Raw genomic sequence first — 20,852 nt, 5'->3', positions numbered from 1 at the left:
TGATGTTCAATGCATAATGTGATATTGCCACATTTAATGTCAATGCAAAACGTGGTATTACATATTCAATCATGTCCAAGTCAAAATGTATTATTGCCAATGTTATTAGTATTGGAGCATACTTGATATCATTGCAAAACGTGGTATTGCCAATATTGCATTTTTCTTCAAAACGTGGTATTGGCGTATTGCAGGAAATAATGCGTTTTGTATCAACAGAAATAGGAACAACTTTAAAACGTGATATTGCCATTACCTTTTCAAAACCTGCAATACCACGTTTTGGTCTGACACGAAATTTTTAAAGCATTAAAAATAATGTTTACAATTTAGGTAGATTTATTTTGAAACTGTCAATCGTTTAGTTTTTATTTTTTACATATAAATAAACTTATTCTGAATGTTTATAGTCGTCAGAAAATGTGTTACAGTTTTCCTTGATTTGTGAACAATTTGGTTTTTGGCAATACCACCTTTTGCATTTCCACCCTTCAATTAAAGGTGGTCTATAATAGTGAATTAATACATCACACGCGTTAGTATTTTTAATGTGCAACGAAGTGCACGGGATCAGCTAGTATGTTTATAAATATAGAAGTTTTATATTTGAATTCAATGATAAATCATTGAACCTATACGAAAATTGATTCTGGACGGAGACGTTGTGTCAGCCTAACATACTTATATAACTGTATAAGTAATCAAATTTAATAGTTTAAAAAATTAATAATAATCAAAAATATCTCATGACTATAATTAATATTTAATAGTGTATCTTTCTAGTGAACTTTTTCTTTTTGATAGAGGTAATAAAACTTGTAGGGAACCCGCTATCAAAATGTCTAATAATATACTGCTGCGAATCAGAATTTTTATTCCGGGCGGCGGAATAGTTAAGATAAGTTTTGAGCATTATACACCGAATATTAAATAACGAATTGAACAAATTTTGGGTTTATACAAAGTCATATGTTGGTACATTTAACGAGTAACGAAGTGCACGGGATCAGCTAGTGTATGTATAAGATACAATTTAATAATAACGTGCCCCCAGCGGCAAATTTTAGGGAGCAGCCGGCGGGGCACTCATTGATGATAATTTTTGGTATTAGGGATATTTAGGGATAATTTACGAATTTAACGTTTTTTTTTTTTGGTAAAATATTAAAATGTGTCCATAAAGGGCGGCAAAATTTTAAATACGGCCCTGATCTCGATACAATTATATTAAGTATCCAGTATCTTGTATCGCGATACATTTTTAGACCATGTATCGAGTTTTTCACAAAATAATTTTGTCAAAAAATACTCGATACTTTAATGCGATACTTTGAAAAATTAATTTTATAGGATTATTTTTACTCACCCATCTACCAACCGCGACTGTTTAACTATGTGTTAGTATAATCCTATAATATGCGCGCTGAATTTAATTTTATAAATCCATAATTTAATTATTGCAGTACAACTTGTACGAAATTATTTTTCAACCTATTAGCCATATTAAGTTATATCTGTGTACTGTGACGCACCACACATGCACGTTAAATAGGACTTTACGTCTTTACCGTACGTCCATACCTTCCTTTACCCTATATTAGATTATCTCGTATCTAGTATCTCGATACTGCTCTTTTAGTATCTTGCCGTTGGAAATTATTTTTCAGTACCGATAAACATAGATATATACAACAAACTAGATAGCCGTCTCCTTCTTGTCATGGAAGTCGACCGCCATCTACAAAGCAGGCAATGTTTACAAAATAATATTATCATAGTATATATGTATAGATAAATATATATGTATATATATGACATATATTATATATTATATTTTATCTTTGTTTCTTAATTATTAAAAAAATAATGACGTTATGTACAGTACTATTTAAATTAAATTCAGACTGACTTATACTATTATTTATTATATATTAGGATTTAGGACATTATGTTATTAGAACAATTATTTTTCTTATGTACCTATTTGTATAATTTTTAATGTAGAATTATTATTATTTAATTGTTCTGTAATTGTATTGTGGTTATTATTGCATTGTTGACGACAACGAGATTAATTAATGCAGGCGCGGTTATAGGACTACATTTTCGTATGGGCAACAGTAGATTTATAATTAGGTTTTAACTGCGAATAACATTCCTCATTTCCTCCCCCTTCCCCAATAAGGGTCACCAGAAATTTTGGTATGGGCAGCTGCCCACCCTGTTTCACTTCAAAAATTGACTATTATTGAAAATGTACTTACATTCTATGCATTACTAGATATATATTTATGAAATTTAAAAATTCAATAATGGAACAAAAACATGGTCCACAGGTTCCAAATAGAAAAGTAAGACCAGTTGCCAAAGTATTTGCTTGTATACTTGAAGCAAATAAATTGGCAAGTATGGTTCACAACAACCTAACTTGACCGTAAAGTTTGTTGTGGAAATCACTGGTAGGTAAAGGCAAGGAGCCTGTAACAATGCAAAATAGAACAAGAGCAACAAACTTACTTTGTAATTTAACATGCTCCAAATATTAATGCATGTTAATGTTCACACAATGAATTAGAAAAAAACTTGAATTAAGTAGGCTACTCGGCTATAAGACTGACTAATTTACTTGCCGTGTGAACCAGTTGAATGAACTATTTAGTATTTTTCTTTTATTATTGAACCACATTAGACCACCAATTTAAATCAAAAAGGTCAGAACATTTAACCTAAACCTACTCACAGCCAAACGAACCATATTACATTTAGTTTATCTATTTAAGACCATTATATAAACTATCATCATAAGTGTAATTATGCGTACAATAATTTACTATACAAAACAATATTTTATATCACTTTTACCTTTAAAAATTGTTTAACCATGTGTTTACATATTATTTTACTATCGTTTATTTAAAACATTGTTAAAACAATAACTATTCAAATAACCTGATAAGTAAATCAAATGTAATTAGAGTTAAGTTTTAAACTGGGTCTGATAATCTAAATAAAATATAATACATCAACTCATTTATATAAGTTAATCAATAAAATATAAAATATTTTATGACAATTGTATAAATTAGTCAAATATGAATTCTATAAACAAGAATCTATTATAATTATTAATTATTGTAGTAAAAACAATTTTGAAACTTTTAACTTCTTTGTTCGACACAAACAAGAAATCAAAATTAATACATTTGAATAATGCTTATTATTGATATATAAAAAAAAAAAAAAAACATAATACTTATATAAATATAAAATAGTTTGTATAAATAGTGCTTAGCCGATATTTAATATACTAACTGCCAAAATAAAAAAAAAAATGTAGTCATTACATTTATTTGTTTATCATTATGTGCATTGTCAAAGTACCATCAAGTAATGCTCGTAATTTATTATTTTAAAACTCTGACAATACAAATAATTAATTGTTACTATATATTCTACTACAATAGAATAATACATGAAATCAATGTCAAGACTCAAATATTTTTCTTTCAAATTGTTTTCTTAATTTAGTTAAATCTCATGCAAATATTATGTTCAAAATTCAAATTAATACATTTTTTAATCATCATATTAAGTGGATAATATCGGCCTTTCCTTAAATATACATTTAAATTTTATACATAGCGTTTAAATATAATTAAATAAATCAAGTTTATAATAATACATTATACTTATTTCTTTTTTTTTAATATTATAAAATAAAAGTGTGTAATTAAACATAGTTATAAACTAATTTTTGGTGAAAAGGTATCTTTTACAATATACAAAAACAGATATTTGAGTATAATTCACTTCAGACATGAAATTAATTAGTATGTATTGTGGAATGTAAATATTGATACTTAAAAATACTAAATAAACTTAATACTATTTTTTTTAAGTATACACTTAATAATATACTGTTACTTTTAAAAATAACTTATTGTATCTTAAATAAATGTATATATAAATAAATATCATATTTCATATCATATGTATGGAATAAATATATATATATATGTATATAAATATTAAAGAATATATAAATATACATACATACACATATATAAATATTAGTTAGTTAAATTATTGATGAAAAAATGGTTTTACAGAATATAGACACGTTATTAATTGTGGTCTCATTGATAGGAAAGAAATGATTAAATATAAAGCCAAATATAATTCTGCTAACTTATTGAATATTTAAACTTAATAGCTATATACAGTCTGATATTAAATATTCAAACAATCATAATCAAAATGATTATCCATGAGTTGTATCATCTTCAACAAAATCATATGCAACATCTCTTGTAACACATTCCACATGACTCACCTGGAATGTTTTTTTTTTTTAATTTAGATGGTAACATAACAAATTTTAATATTATTATTGTTATTATCATACCTTATTACGAAATTTAACTCCATAGAACTTATGAGCATTGAATAATAATTCAGGTCTGAATGTGGTTGTTATGAATTGGGCATGATCAGACATTTCATGTATCATGTCTGCAACGGCTTTCCTATGTTGAGGATCTAGTGCCTAAAACGATTAACAACTCGGTAATAGATATTTTAATACATTAATTATTCATATTTTATACGTTATAACTTATACTACTTATAAAATGTAATAATCCATCACATCAATATAGATTTAAACATCATATAAATTTAAGTTATTGTTCTAATTCTGGTTAACATTATATACCTGATCAATTTCATCAAAAAGATAAAATGGAGCCGGATCACATTTTTGAATAGCAAATATGAGTCCTAGTGCGACTAATGATTTTTGACCACCAGATAATTGATTCATTTCACGCATCTCACTTCCTTGGCCGGCAAACGACACTTTAATCATTACTCCCGAATAGTTATCAATATTATCTTCCTAAATATGAAAACAAATGATACTTTTTTTTGTATACTATCAAATATAAACAAAAATGAATACATGCATATTGAATGTTACTGTGATTGTCCGTAGTATGGAGAACATTTTAGAAAAATAATCTAGAATAATTAGAAATTAGATAGATTTATTGAAATTTATCTGTATACAAATTATTATTTTAAAAAAGAATTTTAACAATAGTATTATGAGATTTAGTTTTAGTAAGTATATTTTTAGCAACAAGGCCAATTTTCTTGTAATAAATAATTATACAAATTGTCAATATTTTTACAACTATACATTATTCCTGTATACTTAATTTAAAAAAATTCATCCAGTGTACTCTTGTCCACTAATATTTAAAATCAAAGTAAAAGGTTGTCTCAGAAAAATGTATTTTTAAGTATCCAACAAGCCAGCAGGGTCGCGCCAAGTATAAAAAGAAAAGAACACCTTAAAATACACACATGATCAAAACACACACTTAACAGCAACCAACACGATTTATGAAATAAATTTCTTGAGAAAGCCTATCAAATTTATAGTAAAATATATTAAGTTTGAAAATACAATAATCTAATTGGACATTTTACGTAGAAGTGCATGGTGTACTTTTCAAATCATTTGTAGCGTATTTTCAACAATTTATTAGATGATATTCTCTGTGGCCCACATTACAATTCACTATCCGACACCTATGGTAACTAATTAACAAAAAAACATTTTAAAACCAATATGTGACTGTCAACATTCATCAATTGAGGACATTCACAGTAACATGTAAATATACATGTATTTATTAAGTTTTATTTCAAACTCCTACATCGCCAACAATAGGTGTAGCAGACTCTTCTCCACCAGCCGATTTCATTACTAATTGAGCGAATCCACCAGGCACAAGTTTGCTAAACACTTGGGTAAAGTACATCGATACTTGTTTAAATGTAAAAAGTATAGCATCACATTTTCTTTGTTCCAATACATTCATTAGTTCTTCAATTTTTTGATGTCTAATTAAAAAATAATTATAATATAATATGTATCTACTGTTGAAGGTTATATTTATTAAATATTAATTAATAATTACCCTCGATCAAGTTCTTGTTTTCTGGATACCAATTTTTCTTTTTGTTCTGAAAAACTAATAAATTGGTCTAAAGCTTTTTTGTTAACATGACCGTAACGTTTAATATTACTGTTAGCTTTTTCAAGTTCTTTAAACAACTGAAAAATAAAAAAAAATTATGCGGTTACCGATAAAAATATGAAAGGCAACAAAAGTATAATATAATATAATAATACTTACATTTTTAGACGAATAAGACATATATTTAGTAATAAGTTCAGTATTAGGAAGAGCTCCTAGGTCACTAATTTTAGTTTGACACTCATCCAATTTTTGCCTTAACATATTTTGCTTTGTTGATACTTTAGTTAAATCTTTGGACTCATTATCTAACTTTTCCTGAGCTTCTTTTTCTAATACTTTCCACTTCTCTAACTCTTCTTGACACATTTTTTGCTAAGTTATAACAGATAACATAAGTTTATCAACTGATTAATAATATTATTTATTTAATATTCAACAGGCAAGAACCAGACACTGGGTAAATAAAGTATGTTACTTAATTAGAATCAGATATAACAGTTAAACAAATACATTTTAGTTGTACAAAATAAATCAGAAATTATAAATAATTTGGATTGTATAAGCAATTTGGAATGTTTATCATAATTATTATAGTTAAGGTGCTTTCATTGAAATGTCTTTAATATTATTAATACCCTGGTTGCATATAAAATTGAATAATTGAATATTCTAATGTCACACTGAATTTGAAAGGACTGATCATCGGATCACTAATAATCATGTTTAAGCGACCATTAGCTTAATATTAATTCTTTAGATATTTAACAATTGTTTATACAACTTGGCTAGATATTATCTTCCAAATAAACATTATTTTAAAACACTTAATTACAATTAAGCTATAGTAAAATCCACGTTACCTTTTTAACGGCTTCTTGTACTCTTTTATCATCAATTTTGATATCTGCATTCAAGGCCTCTAATTTTTTTTTAACTGTCTGTACTTCCATTTTATTATTTTCTAATGTCCGTTTTCGTTCTTCAACAGATATTTCTTGTAATGCCTTTAAAAAATGTATGTTATTAAAAAATATATATAAATATTAACAAACATAATATTCTTCAACAAACCTGCATAAGCTCATCTCTACGACGAATCAAATTGTTTGTTAACAAGTTTTCAAGTTTGTTTTTGTCTGCTTCCAATTTCATACGAGTAGAAAAGGCTGTTTTATTTTCCATAGTTAGTGATCGAATATCATCATTCAATTTATCCATTTCTCTTTGATCAGTAACAGAAAGTTGAGCCATAAGTTCCTTATAGATTAAAACAATTTAAATAAAAAATTAATATGGAAATAACAATTTGTTTAATTTTGCTCATTCTTTATTGTATATATACAACTAAACATTTTATAATAAATACTTAAACAAAATTCTATATTGCACATAGTGATTAAAAATTATTTCTTAATATAATAGACAGTAACAATTCTCATTCTCTTAAAATTTAAAAACTTTATTCATTCTTCACAGAACAAATATTTTACAGAAAAGTTTATATGGTTGCAAGGTTGTAGGATAAGGAAATAAAATATAATTAATAAATCTACAGTATTCGTAACTGATTACTGAATAAATTGCACTTTTATTAATGGTATCTAGTTTTCTATTAACTATAAATGAATTAAAAATCTTGTAGATAAGCAAAATTAAAACAAAGAATAATGTAATCTATTTTACCAAGTCATTATAAAGTATAAAATAAACTAAATAATGTTTAAAAACAAAATGAGTACCTGATGAAGCTCTGATTCTAATCCACTACGGGTGGTCTGCATGGCTTCTAAATTTGATGCGGCTTGTATTAACAACCTTTCTTTGGTAGCTCGGTATCTTTCAATTCCAACAAGTTCTTCCTTCATAAGTCTTATGTCTCCTTTTAATTTGTCAAAATTACCCCTGAAAAAATTTGTTCCATAAATAAGTCAAAGGTTTAAATAAATTCAACAACATGTAAATCTTTTTAACTACTTAAGAGATTTGAAAAATGCAAAGACTAGCATAGTAAAAAAATTAGTGTCTAAAAGAAAAATTGAATCAATTTTGTTTACTGAACACTATAAGTAATACATTCTTAATAATAACTACATACGTACTTGGATTTACTATTTTTAGTTTCAGTCTTTTGCATGTCAGACATTACTACATTCACATTGACCTCAACTTCATTCAATTGTGTTTTTAATACAGCAAGTACTTCTTCAGCTTCTTTTATTTGGCTCATCGAATCATTTCGTTGTTTTTGAATTTCCAGCTTAGAACGCATATTTTTAAAATATCCTCCCGTTAATGTTCCACTAGAAGAAACCTTTACACAGAGAAAAAAATTATTAGAGAAACAAGTTTAAAATAATGTTTAATTTGATAAAATTAATTTAAATTGATTACACATTAACACATATGAAATTTATTCACCTGATCGCCATCAATTGTAATACAATCAAGCATACTTTGTTTAGATATTGTAGTAGCAATTTCTAGATTTCGACAAATTAATGTTTTGCCAAATATAAAACGCATTGCTTTATCTAAGTGAGGTTCATATTTAAGCTTACTGACCATTGGAAGTGCATCCTAGAAAATTTTAAATCAGAATTAGATTTGATCATTTAAAAAAAAAAAAAAATGAATAATAAATATATATTTATTAACCTTGGATTGTGGATATCTTATATCTCGTACAGTCAATCTGTTTAATGGCATGAAAGTGACTTCACCAGGTAAATTTTGATTATTAATTTCTTTTAAAATTTGTGTACCAATTCTATCAGATTCCACAATATGGAAAAACATTCTAAAAACAAAATTTATTCATATCAAGTAACTAAATAAAATTATACCCTAATCCAGGCACTGACAAACTGCAGGACTTTTTTCTGCGGTCTTCAAATATTTCATTGCATTATATATCAAGAGGCATTATGTTTCAAAATGTTAGCATGGAAAGATGCAATGAATATTGTAGTATCAACGGTTAACTACATACATAAAAATGATTTGGCACATCGTTAATGTAAAACGTTCTTAGAAGAATGCTGAATATGGGGATGTAATATCATTTTTGTCACGCCTGCACCAAAAGTTTAGTTTACGATAGCGGTTGAAGCAATGGAAAACATCCTTTTTTTGTCCAGCGGGCAGTAAATGTGAATCCCTAATAGCGCCAGGCGGTAAAGTGGAAATCCCAAAATATGCCAGGCGGTAAAATGAAAAACCCCATAAGTGCTAAGCGCACAACCAGACACAGAAAAATATACCATGATCCTCAAAAAACATAAACTTTTGGTTACTCTTATATTCATATTATAACCTCCTTGCATGACGCGTAAACATTTTTATTTCATGAAATTGTTTAGCAAACACTTGCATGGAGTTTTAAGAATATCAACATCCAATATGAAAGCGGATATAAACGAATTAGCTGGAAAAATTCAACCTCAAAAATCACACAAGAAACTAAATATTTATGTCCTTTTACACTCAAGAATTAATTCATAATTTTTTTCAATTTTCTCTTCTAATGTATTTTATTAAAATCTAGTTAATAAATAAACCTCGCAATATTCATAAGTTTATGATTGAATAAAATTTTTTCGTTCTAATAATAAAATAAATAATAACTATAATAATATATCCAGTGAACACAAATTAAGATATACAGGATACGGAACGAAAAGGTCTTATCAATGTTTTTCTGAGTCCGCCCGCTTCTCACTTTGCGGCTAGACTACTAGTGCTTTATAGGATTGTTCTGTGTTAACCGAGAGAATAAAGAACTAAATGACAATAGTTCATTATTCTCCTGGTTAACACAGAATAATTCTATAAAGCGCTAGTAGTCTAGCCGCAACGTGATAAGGTGCAGGTTTCACTTGTCACAAGTTTGTTTGGTATTCTGTATATCTTAATAATTTGTGCCAGTGATCAACTTGTTGAAATTAACATAAGTCAAGATCTGGGGGGGGGGGGGGTATTCTAGCCAAATGTATTATTATTTATTTTCATATGCTTGAAAGCACTTGGAAGTCTTGATTTCTTAATTTGTAATACAAAAGAATTTAATAACGAGCTGTCTTAAAATATTATACACCACAATAGACTAATATTAGCTATGTTCCGTTCTTTGAAATCTTTCACAAATCTTCAATCCAAGCCAGCCTTAATTTAGATTCTCTTGAGTTTAGATGGAAATCTATTGATATTTGTTTCATGATAAAATTAATAAAAGGCGATATATCCTGTCCGGATTTATTACACTCCTTAAATTTTAATGTTCCTCAATATAATTTGTGGTACTGTCCTACATTTTCAATTCCATTTCATCGTACCTCTTATGGTTATAATAATCACTTGGATCGTATTGTCGACAATGAATTAAAAAACTTGTTTCACACATGAAATTTACATTTGAAAAGCCAAGTTTCATTAATATATTTTTGAAAACTGTTTATCTCTACATGTTGATATTTACTCGTTTCTTATTATTATATTACCTTCAATACTATTATTTAAAATTGTATTATGATGTATTATTTAATGATCTGATAATACCTTTTTTGTATAGTTAAATTATATTAATATGTATAAGTGTATTACCTATATTGTACTTGAGCCTACAGACGTTTATAAATAAATAACAACAAAATTGATTTGACAACTACGTAAGTGTTATTTTTTATTTACCTTCCACCTGCTGTGACTTCTACTGCAGTTTGAATACTTTGATCGCATCCAAAATTTTCTATCACTTGTCCATAATATTGAGTAGCAAGATCAAGATGAGCTCCACCTTTTTCTTTAAATACATCTAATACCTTACGTACACTATCTCTTCCATTTAAAATTGCCTAAAAATAATTAAAAACGAGTTTGTACATATTGTATACATTGTTCTATATTTAAAAAAATATAAAATTACTTTTCCAGCCATACTGCGGAGTGCTTGATCAGACTTTGCCAACTCTTCTTTAAGTGACGACAAACTATGCTGAATAGTATTTTCTTTGCGCCACAACTCACTAATTACATATTAATTTCAATAAATAATTTCTTTACTTAAATTAATTCAAATAAGATATTATTTTTCTTATGAACTTGATAAGAATATGTAAAATTGAAATTAAGTTAAACTCACTTTCTCTGACTTTGATGTTGGTCTTTTGCTTTTTTTAATTCATAATATTTTTTATTATATTCATCAATAGCAACTCTTTGTTTTTCCAATTCAATAGAGTTCATCTAAATTATATTAAGGTTTAATAAGTACAAAATGTCAAGATGAATATGATACTGCTAGTGAAAATAGAAATGTTTTTTAAAAATGTTATACAATAATACAAGTATTGTAATAAACGTATACTACCAACTACAAATAATGTGTTTTAGACATTTGATTTAAGAAAATGTGTTTATTTCAGTTAAATAATGAATAGATTAGAAAAAATAGTAGCAAAATGTATTGCCTAAAATATCCATTACAATAAAAATATTATAATAATGATGAAATATCCATAAATTTAATTATTTAATATTTTTATTAATATCAATGTTAAATAAGAATTAATTCTCAAAATACCTGAATTTGATGTTCTAATTCACGCTGCCGTTCTCCGTCTCTTTTTAAATCATCAGTTAATTTGTCTTTATGTTCATTCTTGTCTTTTATTTGTTTATTTAAAGACCTATACAAATAAAATAGAGAGGCTTTAAAAAGATTAAAAACAAATTAAAACATTTTATCAAATCATATAAACTATGTTAACTATCAGAATAAACTTAAATAAAATATAAATATTCACAAAATTGTATTACTTAAGTTCTTTTTGAATCCATTTGTCACGATCTTCTTTGGATGTAAATTGACTTCCTCTTCCTTGTTTAGCATACAGTTCTTTTCTTTTTTGTTCTTTTAAAGCAAGTCTGAAATAAAAGAATTTTATTTATAATACATCAATTATCATAAGTTTCAATTTATGAGTATATTAAAAACTATAATCATCTTACTCCCGAGTACAATCTTCTTCTTTCTTTTTTTGAGCTTCATACTTTGGTTTTAACTCTTGAAGTTCTGATTCTTTGGCTTTAATGGTATCTTGAAGTTTTTTCAATTCTCTCTCTGCCCTCTCCTAAAACATATACAACAATAATTATACATTTACATAAAAAATGTATAAGCTTATAAATAATTCTATCTTTTTTTTAAAGCATACTTTTGAATTATTATCTCCATCTACTTCATCCGTTAAATCTTTTATAGTAAAATCTAATTTTGTCTTTTGCTTAATCAACTCCTGTTGTTCTAAGCTTAAAGTTTCTTTTTCTTCTTTTGCAGCATGTACTTCACGTTTAGCATCTCGTAACTGTTTTGCTGCTTTCTTCGCTTGATCAGTAGCATCTTTAACTTTAGAAGCAAGTCGTTTTTGTTCTTCATCAAAATTATTTATTTTTCCATCCAACTACACAAATAAAATTTTTTTTTAAATTTAAATTTTAAAATTTCAAAGTATTGATATGACATCTAAATATAATATTTACTTCTTCCAACTTTCGTTTAGTGTCTTTTAATTCACGATCATGAATACAAAATTCCAATGTCCTTCTTTTTTTATCCCAAACTTGATACTCTTTAAGTTCTTCTTTTTCTTCTTCAAGAGTTTGTAATCGTTCTTCAATTGTTTTGATAAACTCAACAATTTTTTCCAGTTTAGTTTGAGTATCTAAAATGTAATAAATTAAATTATTAGAGAATAATTAATTATGAAATTAGATTTATTCCTGGGGTAAATGTATATTACCTTTTAATATATCAATTGATTCTTCTTTACGTTCATCATAAACTCTGGTACCAGCAACTTCTCTCAAAAGCTTTAATCTGTGAGAATCTGGCGCAGTGGCCATTTGGTTTATCTGTCATAAATATTATGAGAAATTACTAATAGTATATTTAATTTCAGAATACAAATAATAGTGATAATACCTTTCCTTGTTTGACAATATAATATGGATTTGAATGGGAAAATCCAGCAGATTCTAATAAGTTAGTAACGTCTGACCTAGGGACCATTTTTTTATTTAGAAAGTACTGGTCTTTTTTGGCACCAATTACTCGTCTTAAAATAACTTCTTCCTTTTCAATCTAAAATAATTAATAGAACAATATTAAGTATATCATTTAAATCTTATTTAAATAAAATGATAACATTTTCAACATACTGGTAGGCGATTATCAGTATTATCAAAGATAATTTCTACATAAGCTGTAACAACTCTGGGACCGGTTCCTTCATGAAGTAGTGCTTGTCTTTGCTCAGGACGAAGATGTGAAAACTCATCACTAAGTACGAATTGAATGGCTAAAATTAACAAAATATATTAAATGATAATCAAGTTATCAATGTTAGGCAAATAATTTACCATAGAAGAAATTGCTTTTTCCAGATCCATTACGGCCAACTAAAAAATAAGAAATAATAACTTTAAAGATGAGAAAAAATTAGATGCTTAGTGGATAAAATAATACAAACCTAAATTATAAATTTAATAAGAAAACTAATGATTAAATTACTTTAAGATTATATATTTAATACATTTTAGCTTTAATGAAAACCATTAACCATAAAAACGTATATATATAAATAATAATGCATATTGTATACATACCAACAACATTATGTCTCTTGTCAAATGGTTCAACTACAGTTTGCTCCCTATAGCTTTTAAAACCATGTATAATAACCTAAAAATTATAAGTAAATAATTATATGTATTAAACATAAATTTATAGGTAAATGTAAGAAATATTTAATTTTGTAGTTTCACAAAATCAAAAAAAAATACCTTGAGTACCTATTATTATAATATTAGTATATTAAAATACATATTAACATATTATTTATTAGGTATTTATTTTACCACTTAATAAAATAAAATTATAAAAGATTATACCTAAATAATAATTATAAATAGGTAAGCACCTACCAACAATAACAAATCTATATAAGGTACCCATGTATAATATTTTAAGAGTTATACTAAAAATAAATGTATAAATGTGAAAAGTAATCTTCTTGATTAAGAAATTAATTACATTTTGTAAGCCCATTATTACTATCAAATCTAATTTAATCAAATGTATTTAACAACATAACAAGTTATAAAATTGAATTATAAAAATATAAAATCTAAAGGGTTAACAATGTTACAATAGTACCTAAACTAGAAATCTCAAAATGTTTGATAGGTACATAATGGGATGAAAATATAACTTAGATAAAAACAGCCAGTTGAGTATGAAACTTGGATTTTTAAAACTATCAACTGATTTTAATTTCATCTTTAACTTAAGCACTAAGAACAATATTTTATTGTTTGTTTTGTTAATATTAGATAAGTGGTTTAAGTTAAAATGTTACTTAATTCTGTCCCTTTATATTATTTGAGGCATTTGAGAAAGGGATTAATAAAACAAATGTACAATTTTGAATATTAGAAACAACTTATTCCCAACAATTTGATTAATTACAATTGGTTAATATTTTAAAATTAAAAATAGTCAACCTTTCATTCTTATAACAAATTAATTCAATTACATGTATTTCAACATACTCAATTCATAATATATTTGTTTATAAAATATAAATAAAGCAAAATCCGAGCTAGAATATGAATGAGTCCACCAATTTATCTCATAGACAGTTCATAAAAGGCAATGTCTATGGAATAAAGACTGCAAGAGTACCAACCAGTGGCGTATTTAGTATTTTTTGAAGGGGGTGGATGACAAGAATTTGAGCTTACAGATTACGACGTAATATTTATAATATAATATTAGACATGTATTTAAAGAGCCATGGGGACGGATTTGTCACCATATCCGCCCCCGTAAATACGCCGCTGGTACCAACAGTCTTTAAAATTAAGTTTCATAAATCGAGTCTCATTCAAATAATTAAAATCTTAACGGAGATAAAATTTAATTTTGCTTATTTATTTACAAGTGAAATAAATATAACATTAAGAGTTACAAAAAACAATTTAGTATTTAGAGTTATCAAGATTTTTGAGATATTGTGGTTGGACCATATTAATGTTGTATTAATATTGTATTAATGTTGACACAGGATGTGTGTTCGATAATCGTTGTGCATTATGATAAATATATCAAACCTCACAATACAAAAAAATTCATAACATAAACACTTTTAATAGTCTATGCACACTAAAGGAATGGTAGATGATGATACAAAAGAAAAGAAAATAATTGTGTTGTTTAATTAAAATATGTTAATATAAGACTGTTCGATAAATTTAAAACGGAAAACAACTTTTAAGATTTTTCAGTGAATTTGACGCGCAATCTTTAGTTGTATATATTCTGATCTTAAATGTACACCAAATGTAAACAGATATTGTTCTACCTTATAGTAAAACTAAGTTAAAACGTATTAAGCATCACCATGTAGTTTTATTACATTTTATATTATTTTTTCGATAAAATATAAGACATAAGTAAAAACAACATTCGATGCAAACGAGTTGCGTTTCAACCGTATCGATACACTCAGAATATAAGAAAAGTCTATGTGTAAACTCAATTGTGTGTAATACGCGAGAATAAACAAATTAACATTATTGTAACGTGCACTGACCTGTTTGATATGCATTGTTTGATATTAATGCGTAACGCTGAAACGTTTAGTTCTTTTTGGCTAGCTTCGTTCCCGAAACAAACATAATACGTTCACTCCGCGTTTATTTTATTCAAAAAAATAATAATAATAATGAAACATAATCGAGTAAACAAAAATCAAAATGGGTCCCTTGTAGATACTATTACTATTATTATTTATTAGTGATAAAAATGACGCGGTGCAGTAGTGGAAGAGATGGGGTATTGAACCTCCAAGCAAGAAACGACAATTGTCACAAGCGTTGTATGTCCCAACCTAGGTTTTGCAAACCTCATCGGAATTTAGATCAATTTATTTATGCCTATCATACATAAATCCTTTGTCTATGATGCCTATTGATGCTGCATTGCAATACTGTCTATTCCATAAATTTGTATTTTACGACGTCTTCTCTCGCTCGTCCGTTTCTACATGCCCAAACGGCAATTCGATAATATAATTTATAAAGTTAAAGGTATTGTAATATTATAAGTTTGGTATCATTTTTTCGCGATTTCCGAATGCGTAAATAGGTATTTGGAAAACGGCATAATCTGTTTAGCAATGTATTACGAACAATCTCGATGGAGGTTCAATCTCGAACAAAATGCCAAAATCATAACATATGGCACAACTTTTGAATGTATTGATTAAATTACAAAAAAATAATAATAATAATAATAAACACGTCATGCAGATATAGGGTGGGTGACTGCACTACAGCAGGGTAGGTATGTACAATATATTATATCGTTTGTACACAATAATCGCTCGTAAACTGTATGAGCAGGGATGGGCAACTGACGCGGCCCGAGTACCTTTTTTTATAAAGACCGTGCGAGATTTTAAAATTACTTCATACAAATTTATCGTTTATCTGTACATTTAAGAATTACGTTATTCGTAAAATATTAGAATAGTCATAATAAAGTACTTTGACATCAGAATAGTCCACTACCTAGATAGGTACTTACAGAAATAGAAGTTGATTTTGATCCATTAGTGCATTCCCAATCGATGCCAAACTTCTTTAAAACTAACATCAAACAAATTGTAAAAAATCGTACAAAATTAATGCTAATAATTGATTAATAGTTATTTTAGATTCTGAGAGGAGCGAGGAAGCTAGTGGTTTTACGATTTTTTTTATCCTATATACACATTTTTTACCAGAAGGAGTGCTCCGATTTCAACATATAGTATCTTATCTTTTAGCAAATCAAATTGGATCAAGATGGTACTTTAGAGAGGTCATTTTTCGATTTTCTCAATAGTTATGCCATGGGAAAAACCGCTAAATACGGGATTTTAATTTCTAAAACTTATTTATTACCATATAGAAACGAATAAAAAATAATAATATTATAATATTAATTCAACTTACAGCCTAGGTATATTAAATAACACCATGAAACTTCCCAATTTATTCTCACAACACACAATCATTACAAACAATGGAACTAAAATGGCTTCTTCAAATAATATGAAGAACTAATAATAAGACTCATTATCCAAATCCATCAGAATGCCTCCAATGCTACACAGAGCAACTCGACAAACTCAACATTCCCAACACCAACACCATAGACACAGCACTCGGACCGAACGCAAACACCACCTACTAATTTTTATTTCTTTTTTTAAGAAAATCTGAATTGTTCGATTTAATATTACAATTAAGAATATACATTTAAAAAAAAATAGTTGTAATTATTACAACAACAAATGGTTATTGTCGCCAATGTTTTGTTTAAGATCTATAAAAATAAAAAAACAAATAATAATATAAAATATCCAGACTGACAATCCGTCTACGGTCAGATTCGTTTTTCTTATACAATAATAATATATCATTCAATTCAAGTTTAATACAATATCCATTATACGTTGACCTACATTTAAAACCTACTGTACAGCAGAGTGACATCCACTTACCCACTTTTTTTTTGCACTTTAGTCGCTAGATTTTCAAGTTCTATAATTTGGCCCTAGAGTAACTTTGAGCCCCGACCACGAAGGCGCCCCGCATCTATTTTATATTTTTAAATAATTGCATAGTAATAATCTAATATTTAAATCAAATAAAATATATTAAATAAAAATATTTATTTTTATAATTTATTATGCTATGTAATTTGTTGTCGACGAACAGGGCCCCTATTTATCCATAATAATACCTATATTTTTCTAATAATGGTCACTGGTCACTGGCCACTGGATAGTGGGCCTTCATATTATATTTTTAGGCTTTAAAAAAAAAAATCACCATCATTATTTATTTTTGTATAGAGGTACCCTATAAAAAAATATTATATACATAGACCTCAAGGCCCCATATATTGACTTTGTCCGGGGCCCCAAGAATTCTGATTGCGGCGCGGCACTGACCTTTATGCTGCATTTATGTATAATTCCTATAAAGCCGCGTACACACTTCAACACTTGTAACATTTTCTGTTACGCCCGAACGCCGCCACATCGTTCCACCAGTTGTCAGTAAATTTGGCCGCATCATAGGATGTTATGCGCAAGCCGCAAATGTTACAATTAGTGTGTAAGCGGCTTAAGTATATTGTTTATGATACCATTTTTATTGTAAGCTGTAAACCTATTAGTTATATAGAATATAGGCTATAATAGCCTATAGGTTAGGTTATATTAGGGCATATTTATTTATGTCTGTGTTCAAAATAAGTAGGAGTCCAACTAATGTTTTGATTTTCAAATACATTTTTACGATGGAACATAAAACAAAAACACACATCATTGTAAATTCAATAGATTCATCGCTCCGCTCAGAATCTAAAATTAAAGAAAAACGGATATTTTTACGTACATCAGTTTTTGAAAAAATTGATTTTAGTTTTGGTTGTAACTCTTAAAATAATTAATGTTGATACATGACAATAAATTGCACTAAATATTTATATTAGCATTTTTTATACGCCAAACAATTTTCTAAATATTTTGAACTATGTCATTTTATTTGCTATAGGCTTATGAAATTTTCGATTATTATTAGATTTTTTTTAAATTAGTGTCGATGAAAAATTTTAGCTAGGTCAAAAAACTTGAAAATGTAATGAGAATTTCCTCGTAAATTGTTTTTAGTGGAAATTAAAAAAATAAAATAAAAGTTCAGCGTAAATCCACAGTAATTTTTTATGAGCATCTGAAGGTAAAAATGTTTTAAAACTTAATATAAGGATCCTCAACTATTGTTACAATATCAGCTTAAAAATATTAAAAATACATAAACAAGTTTTTTTGATAAGCATTTAAAGTTCAAATTTTATGAAAATGTACAAATTATTTTGCAGTTAAAAATGTATAAAATGTTCAATTTTTATGGCTAAGGAATAAACTTAAAATAATGTTCCACCACTACCACGTATGAAATTTATACTGTAATCAAAAAATCTAAAAAATATACGAAGTCACTTTTTTTTTTATACAATTTTTATAATGGTTTTAATTTGGAGGAAATTAGATATTTAAATGAAGAAAAACGATATAAGTCTTGTGTTATAATTTAAAATTATTATTCGTGGGTTCTTGATACTCCTAAAGACCATATTATTAATATAAAATAAAATAAATTCCACTATTACGTCTTACAAGTTACAGGTTACCGTATTATAATATAAATATAATATAAAATATCCTTGGCTAACAAACCGTCTACGCTCAGAGTCGTTTTTCGTATACAATGATAATATATCATTGAATTCAAATTTAACACAAAAAAAAAGGTGGGTAAGTGGATTTCGCTCTGCTGTACAGTAAGTTACAAGTGCGTCACTGTATAATACTATAATGTATAGTATTAAATTTGAATTCAATGATATAATATCACTGTATGTCTGTATAAGAAAAACGATTCTGAGCGGAGGCGGTATATCAGTCTAGGTATTGGACATATATATACTCATCTATGGTATTAAAATAAAACTTTATTGATATTTGTAGAAAAAAAAACTAAAAAAATTGAAATCTGACAATGTCCGTAAACAGCTCAAAAAGAGTCATATTATTTTCAAAATTTTATCCTACATATAAAATGCTAATATAAACATTCAGTGAAATTTTAAAGTATCTACAGTCATTCATTTTTTAATTACAACCAAATAAGAAAATCGTTACATGAGAAATCGAGTGAATATCGAATGTTGTAAAAATATGAATTTACAACGCTCATAAAAATTTTATTTGACTTGCTTGTAGACATTTTTTTTTTAAATGGTAGACAAACTTATGAGGAATCTTGTATTACATTTTCAAATCTTAGATTAAAAAGGAAAAATTTTTACGAATTTTTAACTCAAAATAATTTGCTAATTTTCGTGATTTTTACATATTTTGTCAATTTTTGAACTTTAAATGCTAATAAAAAAAACTGTGACTATGGATTTTTAAATTTTTTCATCTGCCTTTGAAACAATATAATAGGAACCTTCCATTAAATTTTCAAGCTTTTTTAACAAACAAATAAAATTTTATTGATATTTATAGAAAAAAAAACTAAAAAAAAAAATGGAAACTGAAAATGTCCGTAAATAGCTCAAAATAAATCAAAATATTTGGAAAATGTTATAATGCATAGAAAATGCAAACATAAACGTTCAGTCAAAATTTTATGCACCTACGGTCATTTGTTTTAGAGTTGTACCAAAAACAGATTTTTTGTCACGCCTGCACCGAAAGTTTGGTTTTCGACCACGGTTGAAGCGTTCGAAAGCAACCTTTTTCCGTCCAGCGGGCGGAAAAGTGGAAATCCCCAAAAGTGCCGGCCCCTGCACAACCAGAAACTAAAATGTATACCTACCACAGTCCTTCCAAAACATAAACTTTTGGTTACATCTTAAATTTATAGTATAACCTCCTTGCATGACGCATTAACATTTAAACATATTATTTTGTAGAATAGTCTATAATTGTTGCATAGATCCCTGCATAACCTTTTCCATGAACGCAGGGGCGTGACAAAAATAGTGTGTGTGGCTCACTTCCCGCCCTTGCCACACAATATATACTATGCGTAAAAATTCCCGTTTTTCCTTAATTTTTCTTTTGTTTTTCACATCGTGTACTCGTATTTGAAATTACTGGGGAAATTTTGACCCCCCCCAAA

The 20,852-nt window shown here is 27.2% G+C and overlaps 1 protein-coding gene across 1 annotated transcript; it reads right to left on the bottom strand.

Moving 5' to 3' along the window:
- Nucleotides 1–4,058: 4,058 nt before the first annotated feature.
- On the bottom strand, nt 4,059–15,885 carry LOC100161857 (structural maintenance of chromosomes protein 3). The gene is made up of 26 exons (XM_008185066.3): nt 15,701–15,885; nt 13,713–13,788; nt 13,467–13,505; nt 13,266–13,405; nt 13,030–13,188; nt 12,848–12,959; nt 12,588–12,769; nt 12,263–12,508; nt 12,057–12,178; nt 11,865–11,972; nt 11,629–11,734; nt 11,188–11,291; nt 10,972–11,071; nt 10,737–10,900; nt 8,706–8,847; nt 8,469–8,627; nt 8,150–8,361; nt 7,790–7,952; nt 7,122–7,307; nt 6,911–7,054; nt 6,207–6,422; nt 5,988–6,124; nt 5,724–5,910; nt 4,715–4,897; nt 4,406–4,546; nt 4,059–4,333 (listed from the first exon to the last, which is right to left on the bottom strand). The coding sequence occupies exons 1-26, from the start codon at nt 15,713–15,715 to the stop codon at nt 4,262–4,264; spliced, it is 3,615 nt and encodes a 1,204-aa protein (XP_008183288.1). The 5' UTR covers nt 15,716–15,885; the 3' UTR covers nt 4,059–4,261.
- Nucleotides 15,886–20,852: the final 4,967 nt, after the last annotated feature.

This window comes from Acyrthosiphon pisum, chromosome X (assembly GCF_005508785.2).
Source record: "Acyrthosiphon pisum isolate AL4f chromosome X, pea_aphid_22Mar2018_4r6ur, whole genome shotgun sequence".
In the NCBI taxonomy this organism is placed as follows: domain Eukaryota; kingdom Metazoa; phylum Arthropoda; class Insecta; order Hemiptera; family Aphididae; genus Acyrthosiphon; species Acyrthosiphon pisum.
Note: the sequence above shows the minus strand (reverse complement) of the source record. Positions and strands in the feature narration are given on the sequence as shown.

Bases quoted from the DNA above. Each gene is read 5' to 3' on its own strand.
- LOC100161857 (XM_008185066.3), bottom strand. The intron at 13,406-13,466 runs GTAAATTATTTG...TGTTAATTTTAG, and splicing joins AAAAAGCAATTTCTTCTATG to CCATTCAATTCGTACTTAGT. The intron at 11,735-11,864 runs GTAATACAATTT...TTATTTGTATAG, and splicing joins TGGATTCAAAAAGAACTTAA to GTCTTTAAATAAACAAATAA.